The 17,768-nt window shown below is 45.3% G+C and overlaps 1 protein-coding gene across 2 annotated transcripts in view; it reads left to right on the forward strand.

The window, feature by feature from the left end:
• CIMAP2 (ciliary microtubule associated protein 2) overlaps positions 1 to 13,068 on the forward strand; it is a 26,236-nt gene extending 13,168 nt beyond the window's left edge. For both annotated transcript variants that reach the window (XM_077779738.1, XM_077779739.1), the window contains one exon: positions 12,609 to 13,068. In XM_077779738.1, the coding sequence (XP_077635864.1) occupies positions 12,609 to 12,681 (73 nt within the window). In that variant the 3' untranslated portion in view covers positions 12,682 to 13,068. The remainder of the gene's footprint in view (positions 1 to 12,608) is intronic.
• The last annotated feature ends 4,700 nt before the right edge of the window (positions 13,069 to 17,768 follow it).

Consider the following 17,768-nt stretch of genomic DNA (forward strand, 5'->3'; position numbering starts at 1 on the left):
CTGAGTATTGTGTAGAGCGCTTCTTCCTTTCCCCTCCCTTCCCCTCCCTTCCCTTCCCTCCTCCTTGCACCCAGTTCAGTGTCTTGTATGCAGTGTGTTCTTTAATCTAAAGGTAACAAGGACAGTGTCCCTTTGGTGTCCTTTTGCTCACAGCGTGCCCTGTGCTTCTTCCAAGTTCCTTATTTCTTTTACTTGTATTGCTGGCATTTAAGAGGAAAGCACTGAACACTGCTGGGAGTGTGGGTGGGGCCTGTCAGTTGGCGGCTTCGCGGGAGGGATTAGATGGAGGTCTAGGCATCTTTTGGAGGGCCCTCACTGTCAGTGTTTCTAGATGCTGTGGGACCATTTGGCTTCTCTAGAAAAGGATCCTGCATCCTGGGCTGGGGGAGTGGTTGCTTGTGTTTAGGGGGAGGAGGCAGCGGGATCTCAAGCAGTTATGGATTTCTACTCCCTCTACTCTGACTTGGGTGCCTGTCTGTGCATCTTGCACTGTGCCGGGTGGGCGAGGAGTGAGGTGTATGTCTGTGTGTGTATGTAATTTTCCCTCTGTTTTCAACCATCAGACCTGTGCCTCTGATGAGATACGGGCGTCGCCAATTCCTGGGTCTCTCTGGGGTCTGTGGTAGGAGCCGTCAGGTGTCTCATTGGCTCCCCCTATTGCAAGTGGCTTGCTCCATTTCCCCAAAATAAAACCACGTTACACCTCTTGTCCCCTGATACCGGCCTCTCCCTTTCTTGTTTGTCTATCTTTAAGAAACATTCTGTATAGTCCTTTTAGCAGATTGCAGAAGAGAGTAGAGAGAAATGCATGGATTCATCGCTTTGTTTAATTGAAAATCAAGTGCAACACTTCAGGGGCACCTGGGTGGCTCAGTCGGTTGAGCGTCTGACTCTCAATTCCAGCTCAGGTCATGATCTCATGATTTGTGGGTTTGAGCCCCGCATCATGCTCTGTGCTGAGAGCATGGAGCTTGGGATTCTCTCTCTCTCTCTTTCTCTCTCTCTCTCTCTCTCACTCTCTCCCTCCCTTTCTACCCCTCCCTAGCTCATGCTGAGTCTCTCTCTCAAAATAAATAAATAAAATAAAAATTAATTAGAAAATCAAATGGAACACTTTGAGTGTGCAAAAGCATTTTCTTGCTCTTTCTAGTCCAGGTGGTTGGGTATTTTATAGGTGTTCAACCAGGACCAGAGAGGGGAGCAACTTGTCCAGGGTCACACAGCGGGTGAGTGATAGAGCTGGGACTCATCTCCATCTTTGTTCCCAAGGCAGGGCCCCTCCCTTAAAGCGATGCCCACATGAGGATTTGAAGGTTCTCATGGTTCCTGCCACTCCTCTCTGGCCACCCTGTCAGCAAAGCCCCATTCTATAAACTGCTTGCTCAGCAAAGGCCTACAGGGAAGGGAAGGATGTCCCATCCCCGTTAGACTCTCTCCCTGGAACATCTGCCGTCCCCTTGCGTCCAGACTTTCCCTTGACCACTGTAATCACATCCATCACTCAGGTTTGTGAGGTTGTAGGATTTCCCTTCGAATTGTCTGCTCCTTAGCTGTGTGACCTGGGACAAGTTACTTGGAGGGAGACCTTCCTTTGAACAGTGAGAGTGAACTAAAGAATCCACCTTGGGGCGCCTGGGTGGCTCAGTCGGTTGAGCGTCCCGCTTCGGCTCAGGTCATGATCTCATGGTTCGTGGGTTTGAGCCCCACGTCGGTCTCTGTGCTGACAGCTAGCTACCAAGTCTGGAGCCTGTCTTTGGATTCTGTGTCTCCCTCTCTCTCTGACCCTCCCCTACTCATGCTGTCTCTCTCTCTCTCTCAAAAATAAAGAAAACATTAAAAAAATTAAAAAAAAAAAAAATCTGTGACCTTGTAGAGTGCACACTCAGGACTAGAGAAGAGGATGTGTGTCTGCAGGTGTTGCTTGGTGGGTAGGCGGCAAGTTCCTTGTCTCTTAGCAGCTGCTGTGCCTTGGCAGAATTCTGCGTTTTAGTTATAGAAGGGGCACGTTCTTTGCAGAGCCTGGGAATGCATGTCATCCAGGAAAAGGAACTATGGTAGTTTAACCGACCCTCTGCTATCAAAAGCCTAAGGAAAAGCCTCTATGAATAGGGCAATTTGACAAGGATGGGGGAGAAATAGGAGGGCACTTGAGTCCTGAGGGAGGGTGGGGGCTTTTAAAGAAGAGGCCAAGATACTGAATGTGACAGTAAAATTTCCAAGACTTCTCATGAAATCAAGGACAGGACAAGGATGTTTGTGTCACTGGCCCTATTTAGCATTGTTGTAGAGGTTGCAGCAAATGCAACAAGAGAAGAAAAACAAATAATACATATAAATATTGGTAAGGAAGGGCAAATTATCACAATTTATAATGCATTTACCTAAGTCCAAGGGAGTTCATTTTACTTAAGTTTATTTTATTTATTTTGAGAGAGAGCAAGCATGAGCAGGGGAGGGGCATAGAGAGAGAGGAGAGAGAGAATCTCAAGCAAGCTCTGAGCTGTCAGTATGGAGATTGACACCAGGCTCAGTCTCACTAACTGTGAGATCATGACCTGAGCTGAAATCAAGAGTTGGGCACTCAACCAACTGAGCCACTCAGGCACTCCCAACAGAGTTCATTTTAAAACTGTAAAGATGCAGGGCACCTGGGTGGCTCAGTCAGTCAAGCGTCCGACTTCAGCTCCGGTCATGTTCTCATGGTTCATGAGTTGGAGCCCTGCGTCATGCTCTGTGCTGACAGCTTAGAGCCTGGAGCCTGCTTTGGATTCTGTGTCTCCCTCTCTCTCTGCCCCTCCCCTGTTTGTGCTCTGTCTCTGTCTCTCTCTCTCTCAAACATTAAAAAATTTAAAAAAAAAAACTGTAAAGATGAAGAGTTTCCTCTGGTACTGCAGCCACAATTAATAGAAACCAGGAGAGAAAGAAAAGGATCTCATTCTTAGTAGCAATACCAATGATAAAATGCCTCGGGATAAACTTAATAAGGTATAGTTAAGGCATACATGAAGAAAAATACAAACCTTTACTAAAAGATGTCAAAAAAGGCTTGAAAGACTGGAGAGAATACCATGTTCATTGATGGAGGAACTCAATATTGGAAAAACAGCAATTCCTCCCCATTGATGTACACACTTAATGCCATTTTACCAAATTTCAGGGGGCTGGTAGGGAGAACTGGCTACATTTATTATAAACTTCATCTGGAAAGTAAATATATATGAATATTAAAAACAGGAGAATAATCATACTATTAAAAGTATATTTCTGTATGTGTAGACAACACACTCTGGAGAACTAGGCGCCATACTGTTGCTCATGGTTACCTGTGTAGGGCTACCATGGTTTTGCATTACCTTGTTTTATTTCTGAGATGTTTAGATTTGTGAAAATAAACATGTAACATTTTTATAATCAGGGGGGAAAAAAGGCACCTAGGGGACAAGTGCTCTTGAAACAGACTACACAGAAGATAGGTTCTCCACGTAGACCCACCTCCAGCCAAGAGTCACTCTTTGCTTTTCGGACCTCAGTTTTCTCATCTGTAAAAGGGTAATGATATATACCCTACAGGAACATAGTCAGGTTTAATTAAGGCCAATGAATGCTGCTGAATGGAAGCCAACCAGCAGGTCGCTGTGGGTGTCTAATTGTGAGGCTGGTGCATGATTCTCCCTAGGGCTCTGGTTTGGCATTGCCCATGTAAACCTGCTGCTGGGCTCTTTGTTGGGTCAGGAAGACTGTGTCACAAGGCACAGTAGGGAGGTCATAAGGTGAGATAAAGGATTCCCTTATAACCTCTTTCTTTTTCTCCTTTTGACACAGAGAGTGCGCATGTGCACAAATTGGGGGAGGGAAATTGGGGGAGGGACAGAGAGAGAAGGGGACAGAGAATTTGAAGTGAGTTCTGCACTGAGAGGGGAGAGCCCTACATGGGGCTCAGGGCTTGAACTCACGAACTGTGAGATCATGACTCGAGCTGAGCTGAAGTCAGACATTCAATCAACTGAGCCACCCAGGTGCTCCACTTTTTTTTTTTAATGTTTATTTATTTTTGAGAGAGAGAGAGAGAGTGGGGGGGGAAGTGCCTGAGAGAGGGGGAGACACAGGATCTGAAGCAGGTTCCAGGCTGTGAGCTGTCAGCACAGAGCCCAATGTGGGGCTCGAACTCATAAAACAGGAGGTCATGACCCGAGCCAAAGTCGGATGCTTAACCCACTGAACCACCCAGGAGCCCCTATCAGTTCTTTCACTGATTCATTTGAAAAGCCTGCTCTGTGCTTGACTCTATCCTGGGCACGTCTGAGCTGCTGATTGTTTTCAGGTGATCAGAAATAGTCTCTCATCCACTCACTGAGTTTTTCACTTTCTGATTTCCTATTTTAACATATAAGCATTCTTTTTTGATTTCTAAAATGTTCCTTTTAGCAACACCATTTTCTTATTTCATGGACACAATGTTTGCTCCTACTTTGAAGGTATTATTGATTAAGACAAGTTTGCCTGACATCGTCTCCTTTGTTCAAATCCTTTTATTTTTCTGTGAGTTTGTTTTGGCCTCATATTCCATATCAGAGATTTTTCTGAAAATTTTCTGGTATTTCTTGGCTGTGCATTCGTATCTAACTAAAAATCCTACTGAAGGCTCTGGGGCACTTGTGAATTATGGACTTCTCCATAGGCTGGCCAAGCTGGGTATTTTCACGGGGGGGAACTTCAAGGTTAGGGTTGTGAGGTCTTTTGTCTTTTACCTTGGCTGGGGGAAAAAATACTCTTCTGGAGGACCTAAGTGTGGCTGCTAGAGCTCTAAGTGGAAGAGAAGAGCTTTGAGGTCTCGATACTTAGTGGTTGAACTTCCACTTGGTTCTGTTTTATTTTTTTTAATTTTTTAATTTTTAAAAAATTTTTAATGTTTTTTATTTATTTCTAGGAGAGAGAGAGAGAGAGACAGCATGAGCAGGGGAGGGTCAGAGAGAGAGGGAGTGACAGACTCTGAAACAGGCTCCAGGCTCTGAGCTGGCAGTCAGCACAGAGCCCGACGCAGGGCTTGAACCCACGAACCGCGAGATCATGACCTAAGTGAAAGTCGGACGCTTAACCGACTAAGCCACCCAGGCGCCCCTACTTGATTCTGTTTTAAATGTGGTACTCATGACATCACGTGTGCCTGTGTCACCTTGTACAGAGAACCTCTCTGTTTCCAGAGAATAAATTCCCCAGTCTTCATTCATGAAGGACACTCATCTGGCTGCAGAGAGTGGGGAGGGAAACATATTACATAGACTGTCAATCAATAGCCTTATTTTTGGTCTCACCTTCATTCCCATTCCAGAGGGACGTGGTGCTGCTAATTCTCCTGCCTCTAGAGTGAGAGAATTCCTGAATTTATCTCCTACTGGCTTAGGGTTCAGGCTTCTTGGGTCTGCTAAGTTAGTGACTGTTTTTCCATCTGCTTCTTTACTTCCAAAACATCTGTTTCTTTACTGCTGCCACTTCTATTCTTTTTTGTCACTGCGAGGAATATGCTTTTAAATTTTTATTCCTTTACTCTTGTTTTAGTGGGATTTCCGAAGGGAGAAAAATTAATGTATGCATTCAGTTCCCCTTTAAGCATGGGGAAATTTCTGAGTTTCAAAGGTAAAAGTAAAAATCTTGTAAGTTTCATATTGGAGAAGACCACCTGCAACTTAAATAAAAGACAATCAGACAGGTTTGAAGCTTCTCTTCTGAAACAGGGATAGAAAACGGTGTTTAGTGAATTCTCTATCTAGCCAAACTGTCATTCATGTGCAAGGCAAATAGAGGTGCATAAGGATTCAGGATGTATACCAAATGCACCCTTTCTGAAAATATTACTGGGGAAAACACTGTAATCAAGTGAAAAATGGGTTAGCATAGAGAGCTCAAGAAAGGGGAAGACATATGTGAGACTGTATCTGATATATCTGGCTATGACATACCAGATAAATGTAACCAAGAACCAAAAGAAAAAGTGGTAATACAAATATGAAGCAAAGTAGAATTCAAGGCCAGCATAGGAAATGGGACAAAGCTGAGTGACCATGGTTAAACAATAAAATCCATAAAGAAGCTATAATAACTTTGAACCTTTACACCCAAAGCAACAATGATGAGTTCCCGCAATCATAATGGGAATTCTAAAGAGACTTATTTAAGAATTTGACAGAGAAGTCTATGTAAATAATTCTTTGGGGGATTTGAGTAGGAATATTTTACTCCACATTATTTTGAGATACTCATGGAAGACTTGTAAGAGTTGATCCTTGGGGCGCTTAACCATCCGACTCTTGATTTCAGCTTGGGTCATGATCTCATGGTTCAGACTCTAAACCCTGCTTAGGATTCTCTCTCTCTCTCTCTCTCTCTCTGTGCTCCACCCCTGCTTGCATGCACTTCTCTCTCTCTCTCAAAATCAAAGTAAACAACAACAAAAAAACTGATCCTCTAAGAAAGCCTCATTAAAAATGTCTAAATGTAGGGCCACCTGCGTGGCTCAGTCGGTTAAGTGTCCGACGTCGGCTCAGGTCATGATCTCGCGATTCGAGGGTTCTAGCCCCGCATCGGGCTCTGTGCTGACAGCCAGCTCAGAGCCTGGAGCCTGCTTCAGATTCTGTGTCTCCCTCTCTCTGACCCTCCCCTGCTCACGCTGTCTCTCTCTGTCTCTCTCTCTGTCTCTCAAAAAAAAACAACCCCCCCCCAAAAAAACCCAAAAACAATTTTAAAAAAGTCTAAATTTAAAACATCCTACATAGAAAATTTGAGGTCACTTTTTCTAAACATAGTGTGATGAAAAAAAACATTAACAATAATAGTCCCCAAAACCAAGTACTTGGACTTAAGCAGCACACTTCTAAATAGCTCCTGGGTTTAAGAGGAAGTCACGTTGAAAATTACACACTCTTTACAAATTATTTACAATAGAAACTCTATATCAAAATCTATGTGATGTTGTCAAAACATCAGTTGGAGTGGGGCACCTGGGTGGCTCAGTTGGTGAAGCATCGGACTCTTGATTTCAGCTCAGGTCATGATCTCATGGTTCATAGGTTCAAGCCCTGCATCAGGCTCCCGTACTGACAGTGCAGAGCTTGCTTGGGATTCTCTCTCTCTCTCTCTCTCTCTCTCTCTCCTCCCCCCACCCCCCGGGCCTCCCCTGCTCACTCTTACTCTCTCTCAAAATAAACAAAAATTAAAAAACATCAGCGGGCGTAAAACTTATAACTTCAGTTTTTAATATTCACCAAGAAAGATTGAAACCCAAAGAAGCAATCATTTGACCCTAGAGGTTTTTTTAAAAAAATCAAGACACATAAAAATAAAGCAGGAGTCAGGAATTAATGAAGACGATGGAAACTGGGCGTCTGGGGACGCTCTCACTGGCTCCCCTCCCACCCCCGCCCCCGCCCCAGGGCTGATGGCCTCTTCTTAATCCCTGCCTGCGGCTGGGGGGCACTGGTTGTGATCCTGGGGGTGGAAACGCCCACAAGTCCACAGACGGTGCCTGCTATAGAAGGCAAAGATCAAGGCCGGTGCCATCTTCCCATCTTATACAGGAGTACGTGAGGCTTGGAGGCGTGGAAGTGACCGCCAAGTAAATGCAGGGCTGAAAGCTCCCCTCTGACTCTGGCCATTTGCTTCAGCCTCTCCTCCTGGGTCAGGTGTTGAGAGCAGAACACAGTGGGTCCTCAAAGCAAGGGCCGGCCAGGCGAGGAAGGGGGAGTGTGGGAGAGTTGTGAAGTCTGTTTCGAGGATGACAACTAATTCAGTTCACCCTTCACTCCCTAGGCTCACCTGCTTCCTCCCACCAAACCACGGGGTTCTGGGCTTTCAGCCTGGCAGCCTGGGATTTAACTCCCTTGTGGGAAAGGTAGACTTGGTTTTGATTCTTTAGATCTGTGTAGGCAGTAGGTGTTTCATAAGTACGCCTGACTGACCTGACCAATGGATCATATCTTGCCTCTGGCCGCCTTTCTGGTGCTTACAATCAGGTCTTTTTTTTTTTTTAAACAGATGTCAGATTTTAACGTTCCTTTCTTCCTTCCCTCCTTCCTTCTTCCCTTCCTTCCTTCTTTCTTCCTTCTCTCCTTCGTTCCTTCCCTCCCTCCCTTCCTTCCTTCTTAGAGAGAGGAAGAAAGCAAATGCACAAAGCAGGGGAGAGAGACAGAGAATCTTAAGCACACTGCATGCTCAGTGCAGACCCCAACTGGGGGCTCAGTCCCACAACCCTTGAATCATGACCTGAGCTGAAATCAAGAGTCAGACGCTCAACTGACCAAGCCACCCAGGTGCCCCTCTTCCTTCCTTCCTTCCTTCCTTCCTTCCTTCCTTCCTTCCTTCCTTTCCTTCCTTCCTTCCTTCCTTCCTTCCTTCCTTTCCTTCCTTCCTTCCTTCCTTCCTTCCTCCCTCCCTCCCTGCCTTCCCTTCCTTTCCTTCCTCCTTTCCTTCCTAGGCTCCACACCCAATGTGGGGCTTCAGCTCACCACCCTGAGATTCAGAGTCGCACCCTGTACCGACGGAGCCAGCCGGGCCCCCCGCAGCCAGGTCTAGTTACATCTAGCCCACCCTCTGGCTGTGTGGCCATGAGCTGTGCTCCAGCCAGGCCATACTTTGCCCCACCCTCCATGCTGTGGCCACACTGTGACCAGCTCCTGGAACAGCCTTCCACTAGTTCCTGTCTGGAAAACTCCTATTTATCCTCCACAACTCTGCTTAAATGGGAAGCCTTTCCCGATTTTTCCAGATAGTGTCTCTTTATTCTCAATCTCTTGTGACCCCCAGGGTTGAGGCCCTTTCCTCCTTGTGCTATTTATTCGCATGCTGTGGTCCCTGTAGACACACTTCTTGTTTCTGGAGCTCTGGTGTCTCCCTGGCATGCATGGAAGGAGCTCGATGAATATGTGCTCAGTGGTACAGTACCCGGTGAAGCAGGTGGGTCTGGAGGACTCCATGGAAGGAACACATGGAAACTTCCAGTTTGATTTGGTAGAGGTTTACTTTTCCTTTTAAGCTTGCCTGATATTTGTTTATTATAAAAAATTTCAAATATACAGAAAATTGAAAGGATTTTTACCATGTACACCCATGTATCCACCACTTAGACTGTATCATTCATGCTTTACTCTTCTTGCTTTACAACACCTCTTTCTATCTATCTGCCCCTCTATCCATCTATTGATCATCTTATAATTGAATACATTTCAGATAAATGGCAGACCTCAGTACACTTCCTCCTGAATACTTCTGCATGCATACTACCTTTTATAGCATTTTATTCTTTTTTAAAATTTATTTTTGATTAAAAACTTTTTAAATGCTTATTTATTTATTTATTTGAGAGAGAGACACACACAGAGCATGAGCAGGGGAGGTGCAGAGAGAGAGGGAGACACAGAATCCAAAAAAGGCTCCAGGCTCTGAGCTGTCAGCACAGAGCCCGACGCAGGGCTTGAACTTACAAACCAAGAGATCATGCCCTGACCCGAAGTCGGACGCTTAACCGACTGAGCCACCCAGGGGCCCCTGTACAATGACTTTAAAAGGTAGATATTATTCTCGATGTTTTCCAGTTAAGACAACTGGAATCTGGAGAGAGAGCAGTTTCCTGAAAAGTCGCTGCCAGTCAATGGTGTACGTGCATTCAGGCTTCAAAGATTCACTGGGCAGTTGCTAAGTGCCAGGCACATCTTGGCCGCTGGAACACTGCAGAAGAGAGCCAGGCAGCAGTTCTGCCCCAAGACGGCTCCCAGCTTCACGCAGAAGGCACTCCCTCTTTCTACAGACACAGGGCAGCAGAGAAGGAGAATCAGGACAAGAGGGCCCCAGGACTTTCCAGAATGCTTTCCTCCCTCCTTCCCCATGGCCTCCTGGTGGATGAGACCAGGAGGGAAGGCTAAGGCAGAGGAAGTCTTCACTGTGACTTGTCTCCCTGGCCTCACTCCACCTGCCCTCCCCTGATCCATTTTCTTTGACCTCCTTGGCCTTTGTATATGCCACTTTGGTGGGAGATTTGGGAGTTTGGCCTGGAAGAGGGGACTCAGGAGGCTCAGTGTGAAGTCCCCTCCTTCTGCATCCCCACTACACATTTACTGTGCACCATGGAGGTCTGGTGACTGCCATAGAGACAACATGGCACCAGGGAAAGATAGGGCCTTCAGCTCCAAAGGCAGGCAGTGGGGAGAGGAGGCCATATTTTAAATTTTCCTTTCTTCCTCCTTTTTCCTCGATCTCCCTTTATTCTAGGTAGGGATGGGGAGGGATAGAGGCTGGAGCATATTTCTGAGCTGACGGGCAAGGTAGAAGCAGGTAATTCAGTTGTGAGGTGGTGGAACCCACTCCTTGTACAGGCTGGTGGGGGGGGTCACCCTAGCACAGAAAGAGATTGACCTTGGATGAGGGCAGGAGGTGGGGAAGACCTAGAGATTGAAGAGCCAATCCCATTTTTTGCTAGGGGCCAGAGTTTTTTTTCTCAGAAGAGTCACAGGCAAATGGGGCAAGGGAGAGGGGTTGACCTGGAATCAGGTACATGACAGAGGGCTCAGTAAGATGCTATGGGACCATGGTATGCAGAGGGAGGAGCCAGAGTCTTCCCCGGGAAGGTGGTGCAGAGATGCATTGCGTCCCAGGCTGCCAGCAGTTGCCAGCCTGGGCACGGAGGGTTGGACAAGCCTGGCCTGTTTGGGGGTGGCTGGGTGGCTGGAGGGCAGGACACAGGAGAGGATCTGACAGGTGATGAAGCAAGACCAACTGGTGCAATGGGATTGCGGTGTCTTAATGTAGGCACCTGGCCTTTTTGCAGACAAATACCTGTAATTCAGGTAATCGGTAAGTTTTCCTCAGAGGTCTTTGGAAAGGGCCTCTTGGAAGATGTAATATTGGGGTGGGACTTGGCTTTGCCTCCTCCTTGGCTTCTGCCTCCTCCATATCTCTTCTTTGGCGCCTTAAAAAATGGGTTGCCTGTTTTCTTCTATTAAGTTTCAAGAGTTCTTTATATATTCTAAGCATCCATCTTTTTTCAGATATGTGTTTTGCAGATATTTTCTCCCAGACACTCAGAAGGGTTTTAATGGGAAGTAACTCTTGTGTTTAAAAGATTTTTTAAATGTTTGTTTATTTATTTTTGAGAGAGAGAGCAAGAGAGCCCAAGTAGCTTTGTGTTTTAAAGATGTGTTCTGTGGCATTGTGGGGTGGGGCAGTGGGAAGGAGATGGAGATAAGTCCATCTTAATGGTCAGGGAAGAGTTGAGGCTCTGAGCCAGGCCAGGGACAGTGGGATGGGGAGGAGTGAAGAGTAAAGACCTCTTTTACCCTGCTGAGCCCTCCCTCCCACCTTCCTTTGACAGATATTTGTGCAGCACCTACCAAGCACCAGGTAACAGTCAAAGCATAGGGGAAATATCCATAAAGAAATCAAAGTCCTGGGGCACCTGAGTGGCTCGGTCATTTAAGCATCTAACTTTTAATTTCAGCTCAGGTCATGATCTCATGGTTCATGAAATTGAGCTCTGTGCTGATAGCCTGAAGCCTGTTTGGGATTCTCTCTCTCTCTCTCTCTCTCTCTCTCTCTCTCTCTCTCTCTCTCCCTCACTCTGCTGCTTGTGTGCTCCCCCTCAAAATAAATAAATAAACTTAAAAAGAAAAATAAAAGTCCCACCCTTGTGAAGTTTACATGTTGGTATGGAAGACAGAGAATAAACACATAAGTGTAACATAATGGCTGATAGATGCTGTTTGAAACACAAAGCAAAGTGTTTTTATTGAAATGCCATCTTCCAAATGGCTCTGGGAGTGGAACTAGAGTTCCATGAATGAGAGTCTTCAGGGGTTCCCTTCAGAGGAAAGAATCAGAACAATGCAAGGGTCACTANCTGTGCTGATAGTCTGAAGCCTGTTTGGGATTCTCAATCTCTCTCTCTCTCTCTCTCTCCCCCTCACTCTGCTGCTTGTGTGCTCTCCCTCAAAATAAATAAATAAACTTAAAAAGAAAAATAAAAGTCCCACCCTTGTGAAGTTTACATGTTGGTATGGAAGACAGAGAATAAACACATAAGTGTAACATAATGGCTGATAGATGCTGTTTGAAACACAAAGCAAAGTGTTTTTATTGAAATGCCATCTTCCAAATGGCTCTGGGAGTGGAACTAGAGTTCCATGAATGAGAGTCTTCAGGGGTTCCCTTCAGAGGAAAGAATCAGAACAATGCAAGGGTCACTAGACGGAAGTCAGGGGCTCTGGGCTGGAATTCTGGCCCTGACTCTGGCCACCAGGGTAACCTCAGGCAAGTTCTCTCCTCCCTCTGGCCCTCAGTCTCTCTCTCCCTCTCAGGGGTGGGTTAGATGATCTTTCAAACGCTAAGATTTCATATTTGGAGTTCTTAAAAAACCAACTTGGGGGCTCTGATGATCCAAACTGGTTCACAAAACCAGGCTGTTTTGTTTCTGGGGGTCATCAATTTTGCTCTCCTACTCAATACAGGAACCCTTGGGAAGCACAACCAGCGGGTACCTTTTCATCCCCACGGGTGCCCCTCCCAAGGATGGGGGCTCACTTCCTTCCAAAGAACAAGTGTCATTTTCTCTTTCTGTCTTTTTAAAGGGAAAGGATCACACCTTTTACTAAGGGGAGGTGCCTTCCAACGGTGGATTACAATTCAGATCCTACTCCTTAAAGGTGGATATGAAGGACAGCCTGTGATGACCAGAGGACCCAAAAGCCTGAAGACAAATTTGGGGATGGGAGTGTAGGAGTGGGAATCTGGGTTGGGGGGGTGGTTCTTGGAGAAAGGACACCTGGGAATGCCTGGAGGGGAAGGATATGGTGGGAACGCTTTTGCTGGAGACATCTACCTGGAGGTCACGTGGTCCCCTGGACAGCTGGGGCCAAATATCTGTTGCTATGAAAGATCAGTTATCCTGAGAATTCAAACTAGCCAGTGACATGAACATGGGAGCTAGGTAGCAGATGGACTAATGGGTGGAATGTGGTTGACACTCTTGGAACCTCTTCTAAACTCAAATTGCTTGACTCTCTGATTATTAAAATCCAAAAAGAGGTGGGCAAGTGTCACATATGTCATAAGACAGCTGTAGGCCCCCTTCTTGTGCTCTCCATCTCCATCCCTGGATGCTTCTAGAAGCTCTGCAGGGCCTAATGCTATATATGAGGAGGCCGCTGGCCTCCAGGAAATGTGTAGCCATTGGGAACAATCAGTTTCACCCCTAGAGTTCAGCCCTGTGGGCACACCAGTCTAGCCCAAAAATGGGTCTGTGGGGCTGTTCACAATGTCCTCATCTGCTTCCATCAGTGTTTTCTGTCAGTAGAGGATTGTGTAAGGTGGCAGGAGCATGTTGTCCCTAGAAAAAAAGGAGGCTGGGACACCACAGCCTCAGCCACAAAACTCTAATAATGATAAAAAATATTTCACTCTTCAGAGTGTGAGTACGTTATAAAAAGCAGTTACTTTCTCACTCATGTCAAAATGACTGTTTTAGAAGTAAAACTGTGTTTATTCACAGACATGTTGCCTATGTGAAAAAAAATTCTATGGGTCCTCAAAAAAGCTGATGAGCCAAAATAGGTGCAGACCAGATCTAATACATTAGCTTTGCAAGTTTTCCAGAAATAAGATCAATATATCAAAACTAAGTATTTCTATATATTAGTGACCATCAAAAATTGAAAATCTAAAATGCCATTTATAATGGTCTCAAAACTATGAAATATCTAGGTATAAATTTGACAAAAGATATAGAAGATGTTTACACTGAAAACTACAAAATACTGCCAAGATAAATGAAAGAAGACCTCAATAAAGAAGAGATATACCATGCTCATGGAGTAAAAGGCTCAAAATGGCTATCAATTCCTCCCAGATTGATCTGTCGATTCAAGGCAACAATCAAAATCTCAGTAATTGTTTTTAAATTGACAAACTGATCCTAAGACATATGGAAATGCAAAAGACATAAAATAGTCAAAACAACTTTGAAAAAGTGGAACAAATCTGGAAGAATAAAAATACCTTATTCCATTGTGTGAAGTTGGTATCAAGATAGACAGATGAAAGGAACAGAATAGAGAATGTAGAAACATACCCACACACCAACGGATGACTGATTTTCAACAAAGGTGCAAAGACAACTCAGTGGAAAAAGAATAATTTCAACAGATGGTGCTGGAACTGTTGACTATCAATATGCAAAAAATGAACTGTGATCAATGACTCAAATCACATACAAAAATTAACTCAAAATGAATCAAAACCCTACACGTAAAGCCTAAACTAATGAAACTTCTAGAAGAAAGTATAGGAAGAAAATCTGGACTTTGGGTTAGGCAGAAATATCTTAGATGCAAATTTAACTGTTTGTTATTCTATAGATCATACTTTGGTATGGTATGAACAAATTGTTAAATTGTGAAATGGGACTTAATTAAAATAAATTGTTTTTCAAAGACACTATTAAGAGAATGGAAAGACAAATCATAGGCTGGGAGAAAATATTTGCAAATCATAGCTCTGATAAAGGACTTATATTTGGAATATGTATATTAGTCATTAAGGAAATGCAAATTAAAGCCACAATGAGATACTACTACCCACCTATGAAATAAGGTAAAATTAAGAAAGACTGACCATACCCAGTATTGGTGAGGATGTGGAGCAATTGGAACTCTCATACTGCTGGTGGAAAATGTAAAGAGGTACAACCATTTTGGAAGACAATTTGGCAAAAAGTTAACGATACACCTCACCTACTGTATAGTCCAGTCTTTCCTTTCCTGGGTGTTTACCCAAGAGAAATGAGACCCTAAATCCACACAAAGACTGTAATGCTCCTAGCCACTTTATTTGTGGGAGCCTCAAACTGGAAAGAGCCTACATGTCCATTCATCAACAGATGAATGAACAAACAATGGTGGTATCTCCAGACAATATCAAGCCTAACCAAATTGTACACTTTAGGTATGTGCAGCTTATCCTATGTAATTACACCTCAATAAATTATTACAGTTTGGAAGAAAATAAGAAGTAACAACTCAATGCAATGTAGAATCCTAGAAGGGATTCTGGAAAGGATAGGAAGATTAGTGTAAAAGTGGGTGAAATACAAATAACATCTGCGGCTTAGTTAATAATAGGATGTAGATGTTACTTTCTTGGTTTGGATCATTCTGTGGTGATGTAGAAGATGGTAACTTCTAGAGGAAGTTGGGGGAGGAGGACATGGGAACTCTGAACCACCATTGCAACTGTTCCATAAGTCTACAATTAATTCAAAATAAAAAGTTAAAAATATATGCAGTTACACTTTTCTTTTAAAGATGGGTTAACCTTATAGAATAAGTGCATTGTTTTCAAGTTTATTTGTCAGCTGTGATATTACGGATAATCACTGTCAGCACAGAGTAGTTCAGCGACTTTGGAATGCTTGCCTTTTTGTAAGAGAAACCGACATAACAACTTTAAATCAGGCAGTTCTTTGAAGTACTTTCCCTTGAAATACCAATGAACTTCTATGTGTTAACAAAAGTCGCATGTGCTAAGAAGGGACATCCAGCCATAATGGCGTGATGGGTTCTCTGGCCGCCATCACAAGCTTCCTTCCACGGAAGGCTGGAAGCGCCACAGGAATTAATGCCCCTCGGGAGCTGCCCCTCAGATTTGACTGATGGGATTGGAAGGCAAGCACCCAGCTCCCTCACCCCCCTTGTGGGATCTAAGTAACTCTGAGGTGCAGGGTTTATTCTGGCTGTGAGAGTTTTCCCAGCATGATTCATCTCCAGTTGCCCACAGCGGTAACCTGTTGGCGATGCACCTTTCACTGGCTGGCACCTCTTCTTCGTCCACCTACTGGTGTTTTCTTCACCTCCCAAATGAACTGCCTACACTCAAATCCCGGTCTCAAGACCTGCTTCTGACCCAGACCAACCCAAGCACCAATATTTTTTTCTAGCATTGCATTGTGTCACTTTGCCACAGCGCTGGGCTGGGCATCTCGCGTTGACATTACTGCTTCATTTCACAACAGTAACTCTCCACCCAGCTTCTTACAAACCCCGGAGACAAGTCCTTCCAGGGCAGGCAGGCAGGGCTGTAAAAGTGTCCTCTGGATGTTGAGCTGAAATCTGGCTCCCGTGACCTTTGACTTTTTGCCTGGGCGGAGCTGTAAGAGACTGGGAGAGCTGAGGTTGGTTACCTAGGTTTTGCTGAAGCCTCCAGCGACCTCTGGGGAAGGAAGGCTGGAGGGCTCTGTGGGGGTTGGGCTCTTAGCCCTGCCCCGTTTGAACCAAAGTACAAACTCTGTTTATGTTGGGCTAAAAGCTTTGGAGGAAAGAGTTCCACCTCAGGGAAGACGTTTGCCTCATTCGATCCCTTGCAGTAGGCCATGGAAGGCTGGGGTGAGTCCTCTGGCTTGTAAACATTAAAAATTTCACATCAGGGTTGCTTCGGAGACTAGCAGTTTCTTCCAGTCCAATATGAGGTCCTGCCAAGTTGTGAGAAACCCTGAGCAGGGCAAAAGCTGTCTTTCTCTTCTTTTTTAAAAAAAATTTTTCTTAATGTTTATTTATTTTTGAGACAGAGAGATAGAGAGAGCGTGAACAGGGGAGGGTCAGAGAGAGAGGGAGACACAATCTGAAGCAGGCTCCAGGCTCTGAGCTGTCAGCACAGAGCCGGACGCGGGGCTTAAACTCACAAACCGCGAGATCTTGACCTGAGCCCAAGTCAGATGCTTAACTGACTGAGCCACCCAGGCGCCCCAAAGCCGACTTTCATTGGCCAGGTCACCAGACCTATGCCTCAGGCACTACCTTGCAAAACCTGGACCACTGATAACGTAGCGATGGCATCTCCCAAAGGCAGTCCTGTTGCAACTAGGTAGCTGGTCATCTAATACCTCAGCCCGATCAAGTACAGCTGCTTTGTTTTTTTTTAATTAAAAAAAATTTATGTTTATTTATTTTTGAGAGTGAGAGCACAAGCGGGGGAGGGGCAGAGACAGAGAGGGAGACACGGACTCTGAAGCAGGCTCCAGGCTCTGAGCTAGCTGTCAGCACAGAGCCCGACGCGGGGTTCAAACTCACAGACTGCGAGATCATGACCTGAGCTCAAGTTGGGCGCCCAATTGACTGAGCCACCCAGGTGCCCCTCAGCTGGCTTTTTATAAGAGGACACTGAGGCTCAGAAAAGGAACGAGTTTACCTAGGCTGCGCAGCACTTTTGTTTTAGCTAACATAGCTAATGGGATGAGACTTCTCTTGGCTGTGTTAGTTTCTCATCAATACCAGAGAGTGTTCGTTTTGACCATCATGAGCCTAAACAGTGCCTAGTACTATGGGAGTCCACAATGACCCCAGGCATAGCAGCCAGGCCAGGTGAGAGGGGGCTCTGGGAAGCCCCTTCTGTTCACAACTCACACCCTGAATCCTTGATATCGTGGGCTCCTCGCTGCCTACCCGGAGCCTGAGCAAGCCTGGCTCCTGCGGGGCACCCTGCCACGGCCCCTTGGCCCTAAATAAAGGGAGTTTCACCTTCTCTAACTTGACCCTCAGAACCCCATCCGGGAGCCCACCAGGAGCCCACCCAGAGTTGCCTCATGAGGGCAAAAGACATTCCGATCACCCAGGAAATTCCAAGGGATTTGGGAGCTCAGAGTCAGGAATTGGGAGCAAAGGGCAGATACTAAAATAAACGATGTTCCTGGTGCTTTTATCCCTTAGGAAATGACAAGGATTTTTAGGAGCCCTGTGCCA

Source organism: Crocuta crocuta, unplaced genomic scaffold (genome assembly GCF_008692635.1).
Source record: "Crocuta crocuta isolate KB4526 unplaced genomic scaffold, BGI_CrCroc_1.0 scaffold168, whole genome shotgun sequence".
Classification (NCBI taxonomy): Eukaryota; Metazoa; Chordata; class Mammalia; order Carnivora; family Hyaenidae; genus Crocuta; species Crocuta crocuta.